The sequence below is a fragment of the Vigna angularis genome, chromosome 4 (assembly GCF_016808095.1).
Source record: "Vigna angularis cultivar LongXiaoDou No.4 chromosome 4, ASM1680809v1, whole genome shotgun sequence".
In the NCBI taxonomy this organism is placed as follows: domain Eukaryota; kingdom Viridiplantae; phylum Streptophyta; class Magnoliopsida; order Fabales; family Fabaceae; genus Vigna; species Vigna angularis.
In genome coordinates, this window is record NC_068973.1 from 889,251 (window position 1) to 905,048 (window position 15,798).

Below are 15,798 nucleotides of genomic sequence, written 5' to 3' on the forward strand. Positions count from 1 at the left end.
AGAGTGATTATGGATAAGAGAGAATGGGTGGGGGCAACATGAAAAGTTCCACATAAGCACAAGACATGAGGATCCTATAGGACTAAAATAAAATATGAGAACTGCATAGGTCGTTTTCTGCAGCAAATTATTACTGGTGTGTGCAGAAAAAAACAAAAGACAACACTGGAAAGTGAGCTTTCTGTCCAAATTAAACACATGCCATGATAAGAGTTAAACCTTATTAGGCTAATGCTGCAATAATGAAGAGGACCATGCAACAAGCCAAAGTTGGAGTCTCCAAGTCAAGTACAACTACACTTCTCTGTTTTCCTTTCCTATTCTGTTATTTCAGTCTCATTTGCTGCACATCCTTATTATATATGTATTGAATTTTCAATTTTAACAGTCATGTTTTGTGAGTGCAAATTTCTTTCACACTTTCTGTTATTATTTTTATTGACAAGTCTTTATGAAAATACACTCAAATATTATGATTGAATGAAAATTTGAATAGTACATGTTCTTATTTTTTGTATTTTCCCAATTACTTTCATTTAAATTTACCTAACAAAATCCTTCCGAAAACTTAAATATTTCTTTTATTTATCATCTTGATTCTTTTATCTTGACTTCCTACATGTAGTAAATCATTTCACACCTTGCATGCTCTTTTCATTATATTTTTTGCTTTCTTCACAATCACTTTACTTTCCTTGTGGTTGACTTATTCTTTCCATTCTCGGTAACCAATTTGTTTTTAATTGGATTCTTTGCTATCTCACTGGCTAATTTGTTTTTCTTTTTGGTTGACTTCTTCTTAACCCTGACCCACTTGTCCTTTATTAGATTCTTTATTGTTCATGTGGTCGACTTGTTAGTAACTAAGTTGCAGCCAATAGGTTGAATTCCTTTTGAGAGATCGCTCCATTCCCACGTATTGTTGTACTTAATCGCATTGATCTTTTCATCCATTGCAAGTCGTTACTTCTTATCTTGCACCACCAGTGCAACTCTCAAATCCTTCTCTTCTTATAATTGTTCTTACCATTTTAAACATTTGTTCAAGTTCCCGACGTTGCTCATATAAAACTTGTTTCCTTCTCTCTAAACTTGCCTATAGCTTTGCATTGCCTCTAACTTCTTTTACAATTCTTTGTCACAAATCATTTTCACACTTTTTGTCAATCTTTCTAAGCTATCCAGGCACCCCATTAAGTTGTTTGGACTATATTCCATCAACAACAACATCGCTTCCTCTTCAACTTCTTCGGCAAGATTGGTTGTCTATTCTCTTTCATTTCAGATCGATAATCTTTTACGAAATGTTCAACTTTACCACAACTAAAGCACTTAATCGATTTGTACTCATTTGCGTAATGGCTATACTTGTCACACTAGAAGCACTCAACGCCTGAGTTGCTTGATTCGACCTCCTCTCCATTAACATCATCCTTTTTCACGCCAATTTTGTTGGTTGGATTGTTATTTCTCCTCTTTCTATCCATGACTTCTACTCGGATCGCTTCCTATACCTCGTTGGTATTGTCTTCTCCCTTGAGTGTTCTAAGCTTCTCCCTTTATGGTTGCCTTTGCTTGAAGTGCTTGTTTAAGAGACTTCTTGTTCTTCTTCCTTCTCCGTTGCTCATACGCTTCAAGTGATCGACAAACTCTTCAACCGATAACATTGACAAGTCCTTAGACTCCTTAATAGAGCATACTATGTTCTCAAAGTTATCGGTTAACGACCTCAAGATTTTCTCCACTACTCAACTAGTGTGGGCAGTGTTTCTCTGTTTCTTTCGAATTGGTTTGCCATTGTTTCAACTTGAAAGATGTACTTGGCTACTTCATCCTTATGCTCTTCAACTCTCCCTTGAAAGTTTAATGTCAAACCTGTTATCCCTCTTATAAACCTTCTCCAAAATGTGTCGTGTTTTTTTTTTGAAAATTTTACACTTACAATCTTCTCAAAACCAGACTCATCCACAACTTGGTACAAGATGTATAGAGTTACTTTGTCCTTTATAGGTACTTCTTTCAATGCTTTCAATTGGACATTCGACCAATTTATGGTGTTGATTCATTCTTCGAAATAATTTGAAGTCACCTTCCAATTTTTCTTAGAGTCAAGAAGAGCTTTCATTTTCAGACTAGTTGACCACCTTTGTTAACTTGGACAATGACATATTATTTGCAAGATTGACCATCTAGCTCTCAAGCTCTTTCTAAGCCCTCGAACAATGAGGATTTTTTTGACAAGTCTTTCTTAAATATTATGACTTGTTATGTCAATTTTTAAATAATACATGTACTATTTATAGGTCTTTTACCTTATTCCTTCAATCATATACATTTAATACATCTACTACCAAAATACAATTAATATATGCACCCAATTATTATTAAAATATTATTAATGAACTTCTCGTCTTAAACACAGTTATCGAACTACTACGAAATTAGAATTTAATGAATTTTATAATAATTATTAAGAAGTACCTTTATTTTTTACATTTTTCTAACTATCCTTGTTTAAGTTTATCTAACAATTTTTATTCTGGTTTTTGAAATAATTATCATAAAAGTTACTAAATTTATCATGTAAGAAGTCTTATTTTTATTTATGGTATGTCCTGTTTATTTATTCATTCATTTTGAAACAAAATAATAATAAAAACAGTAAAAGTGATATTGTAGAATTGTAAAAAATATCATTTGTTGTTTTATAGATATTGAGATACGACCAGGGAATTATGGGGGAAAAAGATATACCATAATAAGGATAAAGAAAGTAAGAAAAGACAGTAAAAAGGAAAAGTTTCCATGATGTTCAAGTTTTAATAGGCAGCAAGAGTTAAAGCAGACTGATGGCTTTTTGGCAGAAAATTTCTGATTCTGGTACTGGTTTCTGAGAACAGGCATCATGGGTGTCACATTTGTGTTGTACTTCACAAGATCTTACGGTTTTCCTAGAATCTTTGTTCTGCTTTCATGTTGCACCATCTCATTATGGAGTTAGATGTGTTATGAAAAGGACCAGTTTTCATGGGTAGAACTTGTGGTCAAGTGTGTCCTTTGATTCCTTTCTATGTGCATGATGATATTAGGCACCTTTTTTGGATGCAAAACAGGTAAATATATTGCAGTAGCAGTGGTAGTAAACATGCAATATATATTTACTCTTTATATATATATAATTCATTTGGTACTAGGATGCGTGGATTACATTCTAAGGAAAATCAATACACAGACTGTCTATAAGCATGCTGTACTACGACCACCTTTGGTCCACAAAAAATATGACATGGTCTGAAGTGGGATCAGCAGATTCACATCAACACTTAATCCTTTCATTAATGTTTTTTCACATCATAAAAAGTGTATTTCAACACAGTTTTACGTTTTCCAAACATGCAAAAAGTGAAAAATACTAATAAGTGTGGATTAATAATTATATATGGTAAATCTATTATTATCTGAAGGCAGCATTGGTAAGAGACACATACTGAGATAATATGTTAAAAGAAAAAAGAATAGGGACAGTTTTGAAGTACATGAGTCTGCAACAAGAACATGAATTCAAGTGTTGAATACACTACAAATCACAAAACCTACTGCTGCACGCTCCATTGCGTTTTGGGCCAAACAGGTATTTGACTTGTACTGGCTTTTGATACTTTGGTCATGCCATGGACCACACATGTTCAATGTACTTCCATCACTCTTTACTTTGCCATCAATGACAAACCACTCAAACTGCACATCTTCAAGTTTCTCCAAAAACACTCAAATACTGCAAATTATACTCAAGGATATATAACTATACTTAATTTAGCATTTCTGACCGTTCTTGTTGAAAGCTTAAAAAACATGAATTTGGGTGCAAGTCAAGCTAAAATTGATATTTGGTAAATTTTTCTTTTCAATTATTCAATTTTGTACCTCTTTCCTTTTTCTTTCAGTTAACTTTGAATCTTTGCTAAAATGGTTCAAGATTATTTATGTTAAATTATTTGTACTATTTTTTAGTTTATTTATTTATTTATCATTATTTTTTTATTTTTTTTTCAGTATAAAAATTATTATTGTGTTATGTGAGTGGTATCATATATGTCACGTACTAGTGTCGAATGTCATGTATAAATAATAGTGTCACTATATTTTAGAATGTTACGAAAATCACATCATTTTTTTTAATATGATTATAATTGAATTTTTCGTGTGAACTATATGTATATATAAATTTTAGTTATTAATTTTAACGCAATTAATTTCATGATAGTTTATAAAATTAATTGATTTATCTTAAGCCTACGATCAAGTAGTATTTTTTGCAAAATTTAAATTGAATTATATTGAGGGGTTGCATTAATACATGTTTTGAATAAATTAATGAAAATATAGCACAAGAAGGAACATTCAACCTCAATAATTTTACACCATATCATCGGGAAAAAAAAACGAAGGAACCAAAAGTTTAAAATGATGTAAATGAATAAGATCTTTAATTGAAAGTGCTCAAAGTTACATTATTTTGATGATTATTGCCATATTTCGTCACACTATCAACATATGTCTTAATAATTTCCCCATTTGGTATCACACTCCCTAGGCTCAATAACCTTAATTGAGCCATCAGAAAGTCCAATTGCAAATTGATTAGGCTCATCAGGATGAGCTGCAACAACTATAGGATACACATTTTTCCTACAAAAGAAAAGGTTAAGATTAGTGTAAGAAAATGACATGAATTCATATATATATATATATATATATATATATATATATATATATATATATATATATATATATATATATATATATATTCTCATATGATATATCTCAAATATATATATAAGGAGATAATAAATTAATGAAGTGTTGGAAAACCTTATTATTGTGGGTTGATGTAGGTATGCTGATGAAGCAAGACGACATTTGACCTTGAGTGTGTTCCCATCAAATATTCCAATATTTCCATCAGGGAAAGTAGCATAAACTAGTTGGCTATTGCATGAATATGTTGCACATGATAAGGAACCGATCAACCACTCTTGTGCTACCCACTATAATCCAAACATCAAGATGTCACTAACTCATGTAAACAATGAATAAATTTAAAAATTAAATATATTTTGTTTTTAAATTTGAACTTTGAAATTAAAATTCATTCATAGTTTCAAACTTTAATATACTTTAATTTATAAATTTAAAAAATAATGAAAGAGTTGTTTTAATCTTATGACATGCATTTTTTGAACTCATTAAACTGTGATTCAGATTTGAACTTATTAAACTGTATTTCATATTCGTATTTGAGTTTAAACGTGTTAAAATGACGTAAACAGTTCAAACATCAACATGAAACATGTTTAATACATTAATAAAATTGAATATAATCAAGTTAAAAATATTATATTAATTTATTTTTAAAATTTTAAAATTAAAATATATTATTGACAAATTCTAATTTCGCATCAAAATTTAAAAATTAAAAATATATTTAATTCTAAATTTAATCATAGTATAAGTTAGTGTGATTTCATTGTTTTGGAGAGGATGAAAGGGAAAATAAGTGCTTACGCTTTGAATCAATTCCATTCTAAAAGCATCATATATTGCAAGTTGAGTCTCATGGCACACCAACAAGCGTATTTGATCATTGTTGAATTGCACTTGAGTATCACCAACAAGTGTATTTCCATTAGGCATTTGGATTGATACTGATTTTTTCTTATGCCACGAGTCAATGCTCCAAAAAGAAAGCTACAAATAACACCCAAAAACAATTTCTTTATATTGTGAAATTATAAATTAAAAAAAGCTTTCCAAGAAAAATATGAAATAGATTGAACAAACATACCTGAGCATCAGCGGCTGATGAAACCAGTATATTGAGTCGAGCTGAAAAAGCTAAACCAGTGATACACTCATGATGACCTTTCAATTTAGATTTGACCTAAACAAAGAGAAGTCAAATCAATATGTGATTCTAATTAAACGAGGTTAATTTCTAGAACACCTTTGAGGTAATTACCTCATTCACCCTGACATTATAAATATGAACTGTGGAATCATTCATCCCAATTGCAACAATATTGTTATCTTTAGGATGAAAAGCCAGACAGGTCGGAATAGGTGGAGGTGGCATAAAAGTTGTCATAACCTAATAACACAGCAAAAAAAATTAAAATTGTAAGAGAAAAAATATTAATAATATAACAAAGTATATTAATAAATGAGTTTTGCTATCACCTTAAAAGTCATCATGTTGAACAATGAAATTTTTCCTCCACATGCAGACATAACATAGGAATCATTCTTTGAGAGTGCCATGCAGGGAAATATTGCTTCAGAAGAGTTTGGAACATCGTTAATCATCACAATACCATTATTCGGTTCCCAAAGTTGTGGAACAACACTTGCTGTGGCCTTTTGAACAAACATAAGAAAAATTAGATCTTTATGTGAAAAACTGTGTAGGAGGTAGCAAAAATAAAGACATCATATGTAATAGAAACTCAAATATGTAAATACGTATGTGTTGTGTATTTATAAAACACCTTGGTTTAAGGGTACAATATTACCTTTCCATTTGGATTCAATTCATTACGACTCCATTTCCACAACCTCTGAATCCCTTTTGAGCCAAGAGCAATGAGACTAACCCCAGAATTTGTGTAAATAAGGCGAACAACCTTGGTAAAGACAAGATTTTATATCAAACAAAAACATATTAATTAAAAGTCATAGGTAACACAAATTAAGAATACTATGTAGAAAAGGAAAGGTTGCAAGAAATACCTTGTTAGTGGGATCTGCATTATCTGTGAGAGTAATTGTTCTACACTGAATGGGGTCAATTATTTCTGTTGTTTCCCAAACTTTAGCCTTGTGCGATGCATAATCCAAACTTCCTTTCCTCTCTATGCATCTAGGAATAGAATCACTCCCATTCTTGAAGAAAAAAAGTAAAGATCAAGTTAGTGAAACACTTGCAAATTCTAATTTGCTGAGGTTGAACACACTATACTGTATATAGAACATGGAATTTATAAGTAAAAAGGAAAAAATAATGGATAATGTGAAAAATAAACCTTTGTTCCAAGTGGAGCTTTAAGTGTTTGATGAGATCTAAAGTATTTAATGCCCTCAGAATTAGAAAGGACTTTGAAACCACCATCTGATGTTGTAACAGCAAGCAAATTCCCTTCCTTATTGAATCTCAAACGAGGGAGATTCTGACACAAGGAGTTTACTGCATCAAACAATGTTCTAAAAATGACAGAAAAAATTGGAAAGTACAAAGACTACTCACAGGAAGACCTCCTTCAGCATCTGTACTAAACAAGACATTGACATTATCCATATCCCAAAACTTAATCTGATTATCTTCACCAGCACCCAAATAACGACCCTTTGTTGTGTCAAATTGCACAATTCCATTACATTTCTTTCCAAACCCAAAATATCTTCTCTTTGGTGATCCTTCTCTTTCATTCCACTCAACTAGGAAACAATCTCCATCTTTACTTGTCCCACAAGAGAACAGTCTAAAATAGGAAACAACAATCATAACTCATTACAAAATTGATGACATATATATATATATATATATATATATATATATATATATATATATATATATATATATATATATATATATATATATATATATATATAGATATATATGTTGTGTTATTCATGATTTTCTTACCTATTTCCGACAGTACTATAGAGCATTCTGGTGCACCACTGTCCAGGAGCATCGTAGTCCAATCGAGAGCCGATGTTATCATATAACCATGCCTTGATTTTCCCATCAATAGAAGTTGAAAATACAAACTGTATATATATATATATATGACTAGACAGATGTTAGTTCCTAGATTATATTCCACAAGCTTTATTTTTTAGAATTCTTAATTTATCATAGTACAAAAGTTCTGCATTAGGTTTCATATACTTAGTTTGAAAATTTAGATGATAACCATATTTTCTTATCAACTTACAACAAACAAAAGTATCATAGTTTAGGGTGATACCTCAAGATCAATAAGAGAAATTTTACCTGAATATTTTCCTTTTGATGAGGACAGATACAATAAACAGGTGCTTGATGACCTTCAAAGTTGAAAAGCCTTTTTCCGTTCAAATCCCATACCTATAACATTATTTCACAAAATAATATAATTAAGGATAATTTAGTTTGTCTATAAACTAATACATAGCAAAAACTAATTATTTACCTTTATTAACTTGTCATCTCCACAAGTTACAATACATAAATTCTTGTTCAAATTAGAAAAAGCCAAGTCATTAACACCACCGACGTGAGCATCGATCTGTAGTGAAGAAGAATACATCAGTAAAAAAATTACAAAAACTATATTAAATTATTATTGAAATTTACACCAACATGCCTCTAAAAATGGTTGTAGGTGATTAGGTGCTTGATAGATATATAAATGAATCAAATGTTTTGTAAAAGCAACCCCTGAAAAGAACAAAAAAGTTTTATTATTAACCACTAATTGAGAAACAAACTATAGAACCAAAATTTCTTAAAGCATACTTACCAATAAAATCTCCATCACCACTCCATAATACACGATTAATGGATACAGACGGGTCTTTCAAAAGTGCATTCTGTGTAAAAGTGGAATTCAATTAACTCTAACTATCACATAAACATATGGCAATCTGAATAAATAGAAATTCAGTGTGCAAATAAACAAATGGAATAGAAGATGAAGAATAAATCATGTTGATTTTGAAGTTGAGTAATAAGTGTAGCAATTGAGCATATTTAATGACTTGTGAATTCATGATTAATGAAAGTAAACATCTCCATCATATTACTTATGATTTCCTATTTTGAATTATAAATAATCAAAACAAGTACTCCAACTTAATGTGATAAAAATAGTCCTTTGGATATTTAATGGTGAGTAAATGGAATAGGACAAAACAAGTACTCCAATTAATGTGATGCAAAAATAGTAAAATGGAATAAATTAATGTTACCATTTTATTGTTTGCGTATATTTATGATGAAATGAGGAAAATAAAATAATTCATTCATTGGATGCAATTCATCACGAATGGTAGAGACAATAATATTTTATATATAACATTACATTCCTCTTCATGTTATCTTTTACCATAAATTCAAACAACAGTTCCATACATGTTGAAAATATTGACCTTTTCTCTCTAATAAATAATAAATGCATATGATAAAAAAAATGCTCCACATTTTTTTCCATTTTCATAGATAATTTTCTTATGAAATTTACAATACATAATACATAAAAAAAAAGACATCTAAATAGGTTAAGAAGGATCTCTTAATGAGTTAGAGAAATGTAATTGTTATAATATTTGCTTAAAGTCCTAAGTATAAGATGCAAGTCAATAAGCTACAAATAAACAATATTTTTGTAAAAAAAATCTTAAAAACTACGCAATTGAACAATGCAATATAAACCTGAAATAAGACAGAGCAAATAGAAATATTCCATATTTTGAAAGGATTTGATAAAATTCTTTGTTGATGTCCTGCTTCCCAAAGTGAAATATCACCATTTGCACAACCAACTGTTTCATAAATTATTTTTCTAAGTCAGTAATAGAATTGAATTCCTCATAAAACAAGACATTAAATTGATTATTCCAACCTACCAGCAAGTAATGAATGAAGAGAAGGATGAAAATCCATTGTTGTAATTGTTGAACCTTGTTGCAATGTACAAACAACAATTCTAGGAAGATCATCAAAGATGGAAGATGTTTGTTGCGGTGTAGCATTGTACGTAGCCTACATAGATTATTAAGAGTTTTAATTACATCATACATATGGAAATCCAATTGCATGAAGAAAAAAAACACATGTCAAACTTTTGTTAGCACCTCTTCTACATGTCGTTGTGTAGTTCGCATTTGTGTCATTAGTTGTCCTTGATCATTGTGTAGATAATCCAACATTCCAAGAGCATTGGAGGCTATAATAAATTGAATAACATGTCTCCAACATTTCATCAAACAAACATTTCAAGAATTAATAACCCAAATGCATAACAACATGGACAATATGAGAATTATACTATTAAAAGCTAGATATTAGTTAAAATTATATCAACTTATAAGTATCAATATACAATTGAAAAAAAAATTATGCAAGGGGGAAATCGAATTATTTCTTACACTTGATGAAACAAAAAAATATTGTTAATTCTTATACAATTCATAAAGAAATTTGTCTATCCACCAAAGTTTATTAGATGCTAAAAAAATCTTTTTATGTTTTTCATTTGTTTATTTTAATAAACCTAGAAAATAATGTACCCTAATAAAAGAAAACATCTTCAAAATTAAAAATTAACCCAAATATACCTTGATGTGTGGGAGCAGACAATGAGGAAGCAACACCTACAGGTATTTGGGAAGATGTGGACTGAATCTCATTCAATGTCCATCCCACTAAAGTATTAACATTAGATGCAGATTGGGATGGTGTAAATGGCTGCAGAAAATTAAATAATAAATAATAAATAATATTGAAATGTTTGTATATATAAATAAATATTTTATTAATGAATATTGAAACTACATCCATACCCCAACATGTTGTCCAAGTGAGGGAGATCCATTTGCAGGTGAACAAGAATGGTTAATAAATAAAGTTTTAATGTTTGGATTTGGCATTGGATTCTTGCACAACTGATGCTGCCAATTCACACTACATAGAAAATATTGACAAACATTCTTAATCATCAATTATAAAAAAAAAAAAAAACATTGTAAAAATAATGTTGTATAATGTTGAAGTCACACACTGTTACCTTTGATTAATCAAGGTTCTTAACCGAGATGATTTAATTGAAGGAAATGTGAGTTTATCTTGAAAGATAGGATTTGCTTCAATCAATCTTTTAAGCTCTAATACCAAAATATTTCGAGCTGATTTAGTGTCACCATACTTTGACAATTGTGCATTTTCCCTTAATTCAAGTACAATAAAACAAAAGAATATCAATTCTCAAATTCTTAGCCAACAACATCATATAATATAATATAAAATTAAATTAAATTAAATAGAAAACGAAATATTTACCTAAAATTATTGAGGGTTAGAAGATTTGTGATCTCTTTGAACAAGTATTCATTGAACGATTGAAAAACTTTCAAATCATTCACTAGAATTTCAACAGCTCTCACTCTGTCTCGTCTGAATGAAATTAGTATGAAAAAATATTAAAAAAATACTTTAACATGGACTTATAATAAGTAATTACAAAAAAAAAATAACATTAATTAATAACCTATCTAGAGCTTCTAGATATTTTTGCTTCCTAATCTCGAAGAATGTCATGATGGAGTATCGATTGTCATCAACTTTTGTAAATCCAAATAGGTATTTCTCAACATCGTCCCACTCTCCAGCCAAAACTTTCTTTTCAAAATATTTAATATTGAAGAACAAACCTGATTCTTGTTCTAACCTGAATCCATACACAACACAAAAAATAAACATATTTTTAAATGTTTATGGTCACGACAACATCAAGAATAAATAAATCTATAAACAAATCTTGTGTGTCTCCCAAAGAAAAAAGGCTTTACTTGTGCACAGTGTCTTTATAATTCTCCTCATCAAGATATTGAAGAATGAGAAACATCAATTCTTGGTTTAAAGATTTCATTTTTTCCTCTAATTTGTATGGAATTAGAAGAAAAAGGCAAGGATTTAGAACAAAGGTTGGAAATTGAACACGACAAACAAATAATAGCTTTTGGGTGCTGAAAAAAAAAAACACAAGGATTTACAACTAGGGTTGAAAATCGAACATGAAAAGTATGAAATTATAACTATGCTCTTTTGATGTGTTTTTCAGTGATTTTTTGTTTCACAAATGTTGTGAGTGATCTATCATATAAACATCATAGTTTATATAGTAATTGTTGATAAGGAAACAAAGAATGAGAATGGATTGACACATTTGTATACCATTGGTCAAAAACACTGCATCATTCTTTTGTCCCTTTTCTAAATTATAATTACTTCTTTGACTTCTTCACGCGTTTCTCATTTTCTTTTCTTACATAACTGAACAAAAACTATTAATGATTTCTGAAAATATATCACACCTAATAAATAATACTAAAAAATGTCTTACTTTATTTAAATATTTTTAAACTTAATAGTATTTTAATCAGCTCATTAATTATAATTAATGCTTTTATATTGTTATTAATTATTATACTTATTAAAATACTTTTTACAACATTAGATATATTTAAAAACAAAAAAACTCATGTTAGAGATACAACATTGGCTATATTTTATTTCATCATCCTTTTCTTTTATTTGTTATCTTAATTATCTTTCTCAGTTTTTTATTTTTAAATTAAGTTTAAATTTACAAGAAAAAATTAATAGTGTATTTGAATGAGAATTATTAAAGGGCATTTATTTATATAAAGAATTTGTAATGTTTTATATAAAAAAATCTATATGTTATTTAGATAATATAACTTTAGGAGAGGAATTTATTAATTTTTAAAATATACCTAAAGATTAAGAATTGAAATAATAGGCTAACTTTAAAAGTGGAAGTTTAAATAAAGTTCAAAGTTTTTCACATATACGTAAAAAATAGATAATAAAAGATAATGAATGTTTCTATTTTTCAAAGACTTTTGATAAATTAAGTTTTGCAAAATAAAAAGTGTAAAGATTTATCGAAATAGAAAGTTTATAACATTAGTATAAAAGAAGTCTTTTACGTTATATTTAGAACTAATTATATATATTAAGAATTCAGCTTAGAAGTGGAAGATATAAATTAAGTACATTATTCAGTGCATAATGTAATTTTTTTTACTTTTCTAAAAAGTCTGACAATAAAACAATGAAAATTCTCCTTCAAAAAACTCTTAAGACATTCTTTAACTATTGAATTTGATTAAAAAAATAAAAAATAATAAAAGTCAGGGTAACGTTTTGCTTACTTAATACATATTGTCAATTCTGACAAATAGGAAGTTTTTTACTAAAGAAAACAGAAAACTTCTTTCAATTTAGATATTAATTTATGAATTTAAAATTATTGGTCTCTACAATAGTTTTTATTATAAATAAAAAATTATAATTAGTTTGTGAATTAGATCTAAATTGGTCTTTAACATTAAATACTAAAAGAATTAGCATCTAAATTAGTATAATTAGTATGTAACACCAATAATTTTAAATTTATAAATTGATATATAAATTAATCACTATAATAGTTAGTTATTTTTTGTCTTTAAAATTGATTGCTATTTAAGAATTTTCTTATAATATACTATTATGTTTGGAAAATTTTGTATCCAACTTAACTTTATCAACCATGCATGTATTCAAGATCATTCTTTACCAAACCTTATTGTTCTGGTAAATGAAGTTTAAAGTTGAGTCAACGAATTTTATGGATGCACAATTTAATTTCAATCAAATTTGAATGCACCTTAAGATGATGATAAAAAGGCAAGCATGGCTAAAAACAACAAATTTGTTTCATTTAGGGATGTTGTTTGGATTAAAGAAAATAAGAAATACCTATTAGTTATTAATGGATAAAATAGGTAACAAAATGTCAAATATAAAGATTGAAGTTTATGTAAATTATATGGTCATCAAGTCAATGAAAGTCAATTGTTAAGCTATCAATCCAACAAATATATCAATATCAATTTATGTTGAATCTTGATAAATGTGTTCTTCAATTTAAAATCTAATAAACTTTTAGTGTTCAATGAAATACCATCACGAATATGTCATCATCATTATCAAAGTAATTTATGTCACCATTATTATCAGAGTAACTATCACCATCATTATCAGAGTATGTAACTATCACGTCACCACCCATTACCACAATAACTATCACGTCACAAGTAACTATCACGTCACAACTATTATCACAATAACTATCACGTCACCACCATTATTACATTAACTATCACGTCACTGTCACCATTAACGCCATTTATTATGTCATCATCAATGGCACCATCATCATTGATGTTATAGTAACCAATAAGCGTTAAATATGTTCTCGTTGATGCAAAATTAAAAATTGTCTCTCTAGTACAAACTTTGATACATTTTTGTATCAAAATTTTAAAAATAAATAGATATAATCATCAAAACCTAACATTTTTACATGTTAAAGGTAGTTCCAAAAGATAATGTAAACTACTTAAATACCAACTTAAAACAAGGTTTGACACATTAAATAAATTTAATGCAGATGAATTAGAAAGACTATATTAATTTATTTTTAAAATTTTATGATCAAACTATATCAAAATTTGAAATAAAGACGAGTTTTGATTTACATTAAAATTTAAAAACTAAAAGCATATTTAAAGATAATGATTTCTTTTAACCTTTGTTTTCAAACACAAACATCTTATCTTGTTAACCCTTAAATCATTCAGTTATGTAAATGATTTGAAAATGAATAATTGTGTACACATTGGTCAGAGAGTTGAGAAATTTTGTGATTTTTTAGAAGATGGAATAAATTTTAATTGTCAGTTTGTTCAAACATGATATTCTCTTGCTTTGGTGAAATGGCCTATAAAGGATTTATTTAAGCAAATGACGCTTATTTCACACTCCAGTGAAAGAAGAGTAAAGTGATTTCAATTAGTACTTCAATATGTAAATTTATAAATTTATGTCATTCTACTGAATTTATAAACAGACTAAAAAATAAAAATTAAAAGGTAGTGATTCTCACCATAATAAAAATAATATTAACTTTATCCAATTATAATTAATTGTTTAAAAAAGTGGTGGTAAACCAAATTAAATTTTAAGAGTCAATTATATATAGAGATAATTATCTTTAATTAATTAAATGTGCAAATATAATTTTTAAAATATTGACTTTACTCTTTAAATCACATAAAATTAAACTGTGTTAATTATTCAAATATTAACATAATTATTTGGATTCGGAGAAAGTTAATCTTACTTTTACTATTTTGTTAGAGTTGGTGTTTTCTATTTTTAATATATTTTATGAGCTTACATAATTTATTTATATGTGTGTCTGTAGAGATAACCAAAGAAACTACGCTTGATATTACAAATCATACAAATATAATTTACATATTGATGTTATCAATTATTGTGTGAATTATACTTAAAATAAAATATTTAATCTATATATAAAAATATATTATATTCAAATGTTAAATCATTCATAATATATATATATATATATATATATATATATATATATATATATATATATATATGAACAATATTTTAGAATTTATACTCAAAGATTTTCACATTCACTTTATTTTCTTTTCAAATATACTCAAATTCACTTTTCTAAATATATTTTTCAAATCCAAACACACACTCTTAATAAAAGATAAATGTGACTTCATATATTAAAGAGGAACAAGGAAGAAACATGGATAATTTGAAAAAAAAAGAATGTTTTTGAGGTTGATTAGTATACGTAACAAGAGCAACAACCCTAGTAAGCAATAATTATGTGGTAGCATCAACACCTATTTTTTATAGCTATAAGATACAATTTGTCTAGTATAGTAGTATATTGTTATTATTATAGAAACTTTATGCATCAATAATGTATTTTTTTCAATTGTTTTGCTGAAATAATATATTGGATAGCATGAATTCAGATATAACCGCTCTTTTTTAACTATGTGGCTATTATTAATAATATCTTTTATTGAAAGATATATATTACATTTTTTTTAAGTTCATAAATATATATTACAAAATAA

At 27.9% G+C, this 15,798-nt stretch overlaps 1 protein-coding gene across 1 annotated transcript; it reads right to left on the reverse strand.

Annotated features, from left to right (window-relative positions):
* Positions 1–4,417: 4,417 nt before the first annotated feature.
* On the reverse strand, positions 4,418–11,883 carry LOC108322253 (topless-related protein 2-like). The gene is made up of 24 exons (XM_052876755.1): positions 11,608–11,883; positions 11,307–11,486; positions 11,099–11,212; positions 10,827–10,985; positions 10,603–10,723; positions 10,378–10,507; positions 9,895–9,986; positions 9,667–9,802; positions 9,473–9,582; positions 8,562–8,631; positions 8,406–8,479; positions 8,232–8,327; positions 8,054–8,146; positions 7,700–7,827; positions 7,301–7,535; positions 7,080–7,223; positions 6,787–6,939; positions 6,570–6,680; positions 6,238–6,414; positions 6,020–6,148; positions 5,846–5,941; positions 5,566–5,748; positions 4,873–5,048; positions 4,418–4,689 (listed from the first exon to the last, which is right to left on the reverse strand). The coding sequence occupies exons 1-24, from the start codon at positions 11,685–11,687 to the stop codon at positions 4,560–4,562; spliced, it is 3,117 nt and encodes a 1,038-aa protein (XP_052732715.1). The 5' UTR covers positions 11,688–11,883; the 3' UTR covers positions 4,418–4,559.
* Positions 11,884–15,798: the final 3,915 nt, after the last annotated feature.

Bases quoted from the DNA above. Each gene is read 5' to 3' on its own strand.
- LOC108322253 (XM_052876755.1), bottom strand. From the start codon at position 11,687: ATGAAATCTTTAAACCAAGAATTGATGTTTCTCATTCTTCAATATCTT. The intron at 10,508-10,602 runs GTATGGATGTAG...AATTTTCTGCAG, and splicing joins CACTTGGACAACATGTTGGG to CCATTTACACCATCCCAATC. The intron at 5,749-5,845 runs GTATGTTTGTTC...TGTTATTTGTAG, and splicing joins CATCAGCCGCTGATGCTCAG to CTTTCTTTTTGGAGCATTGA.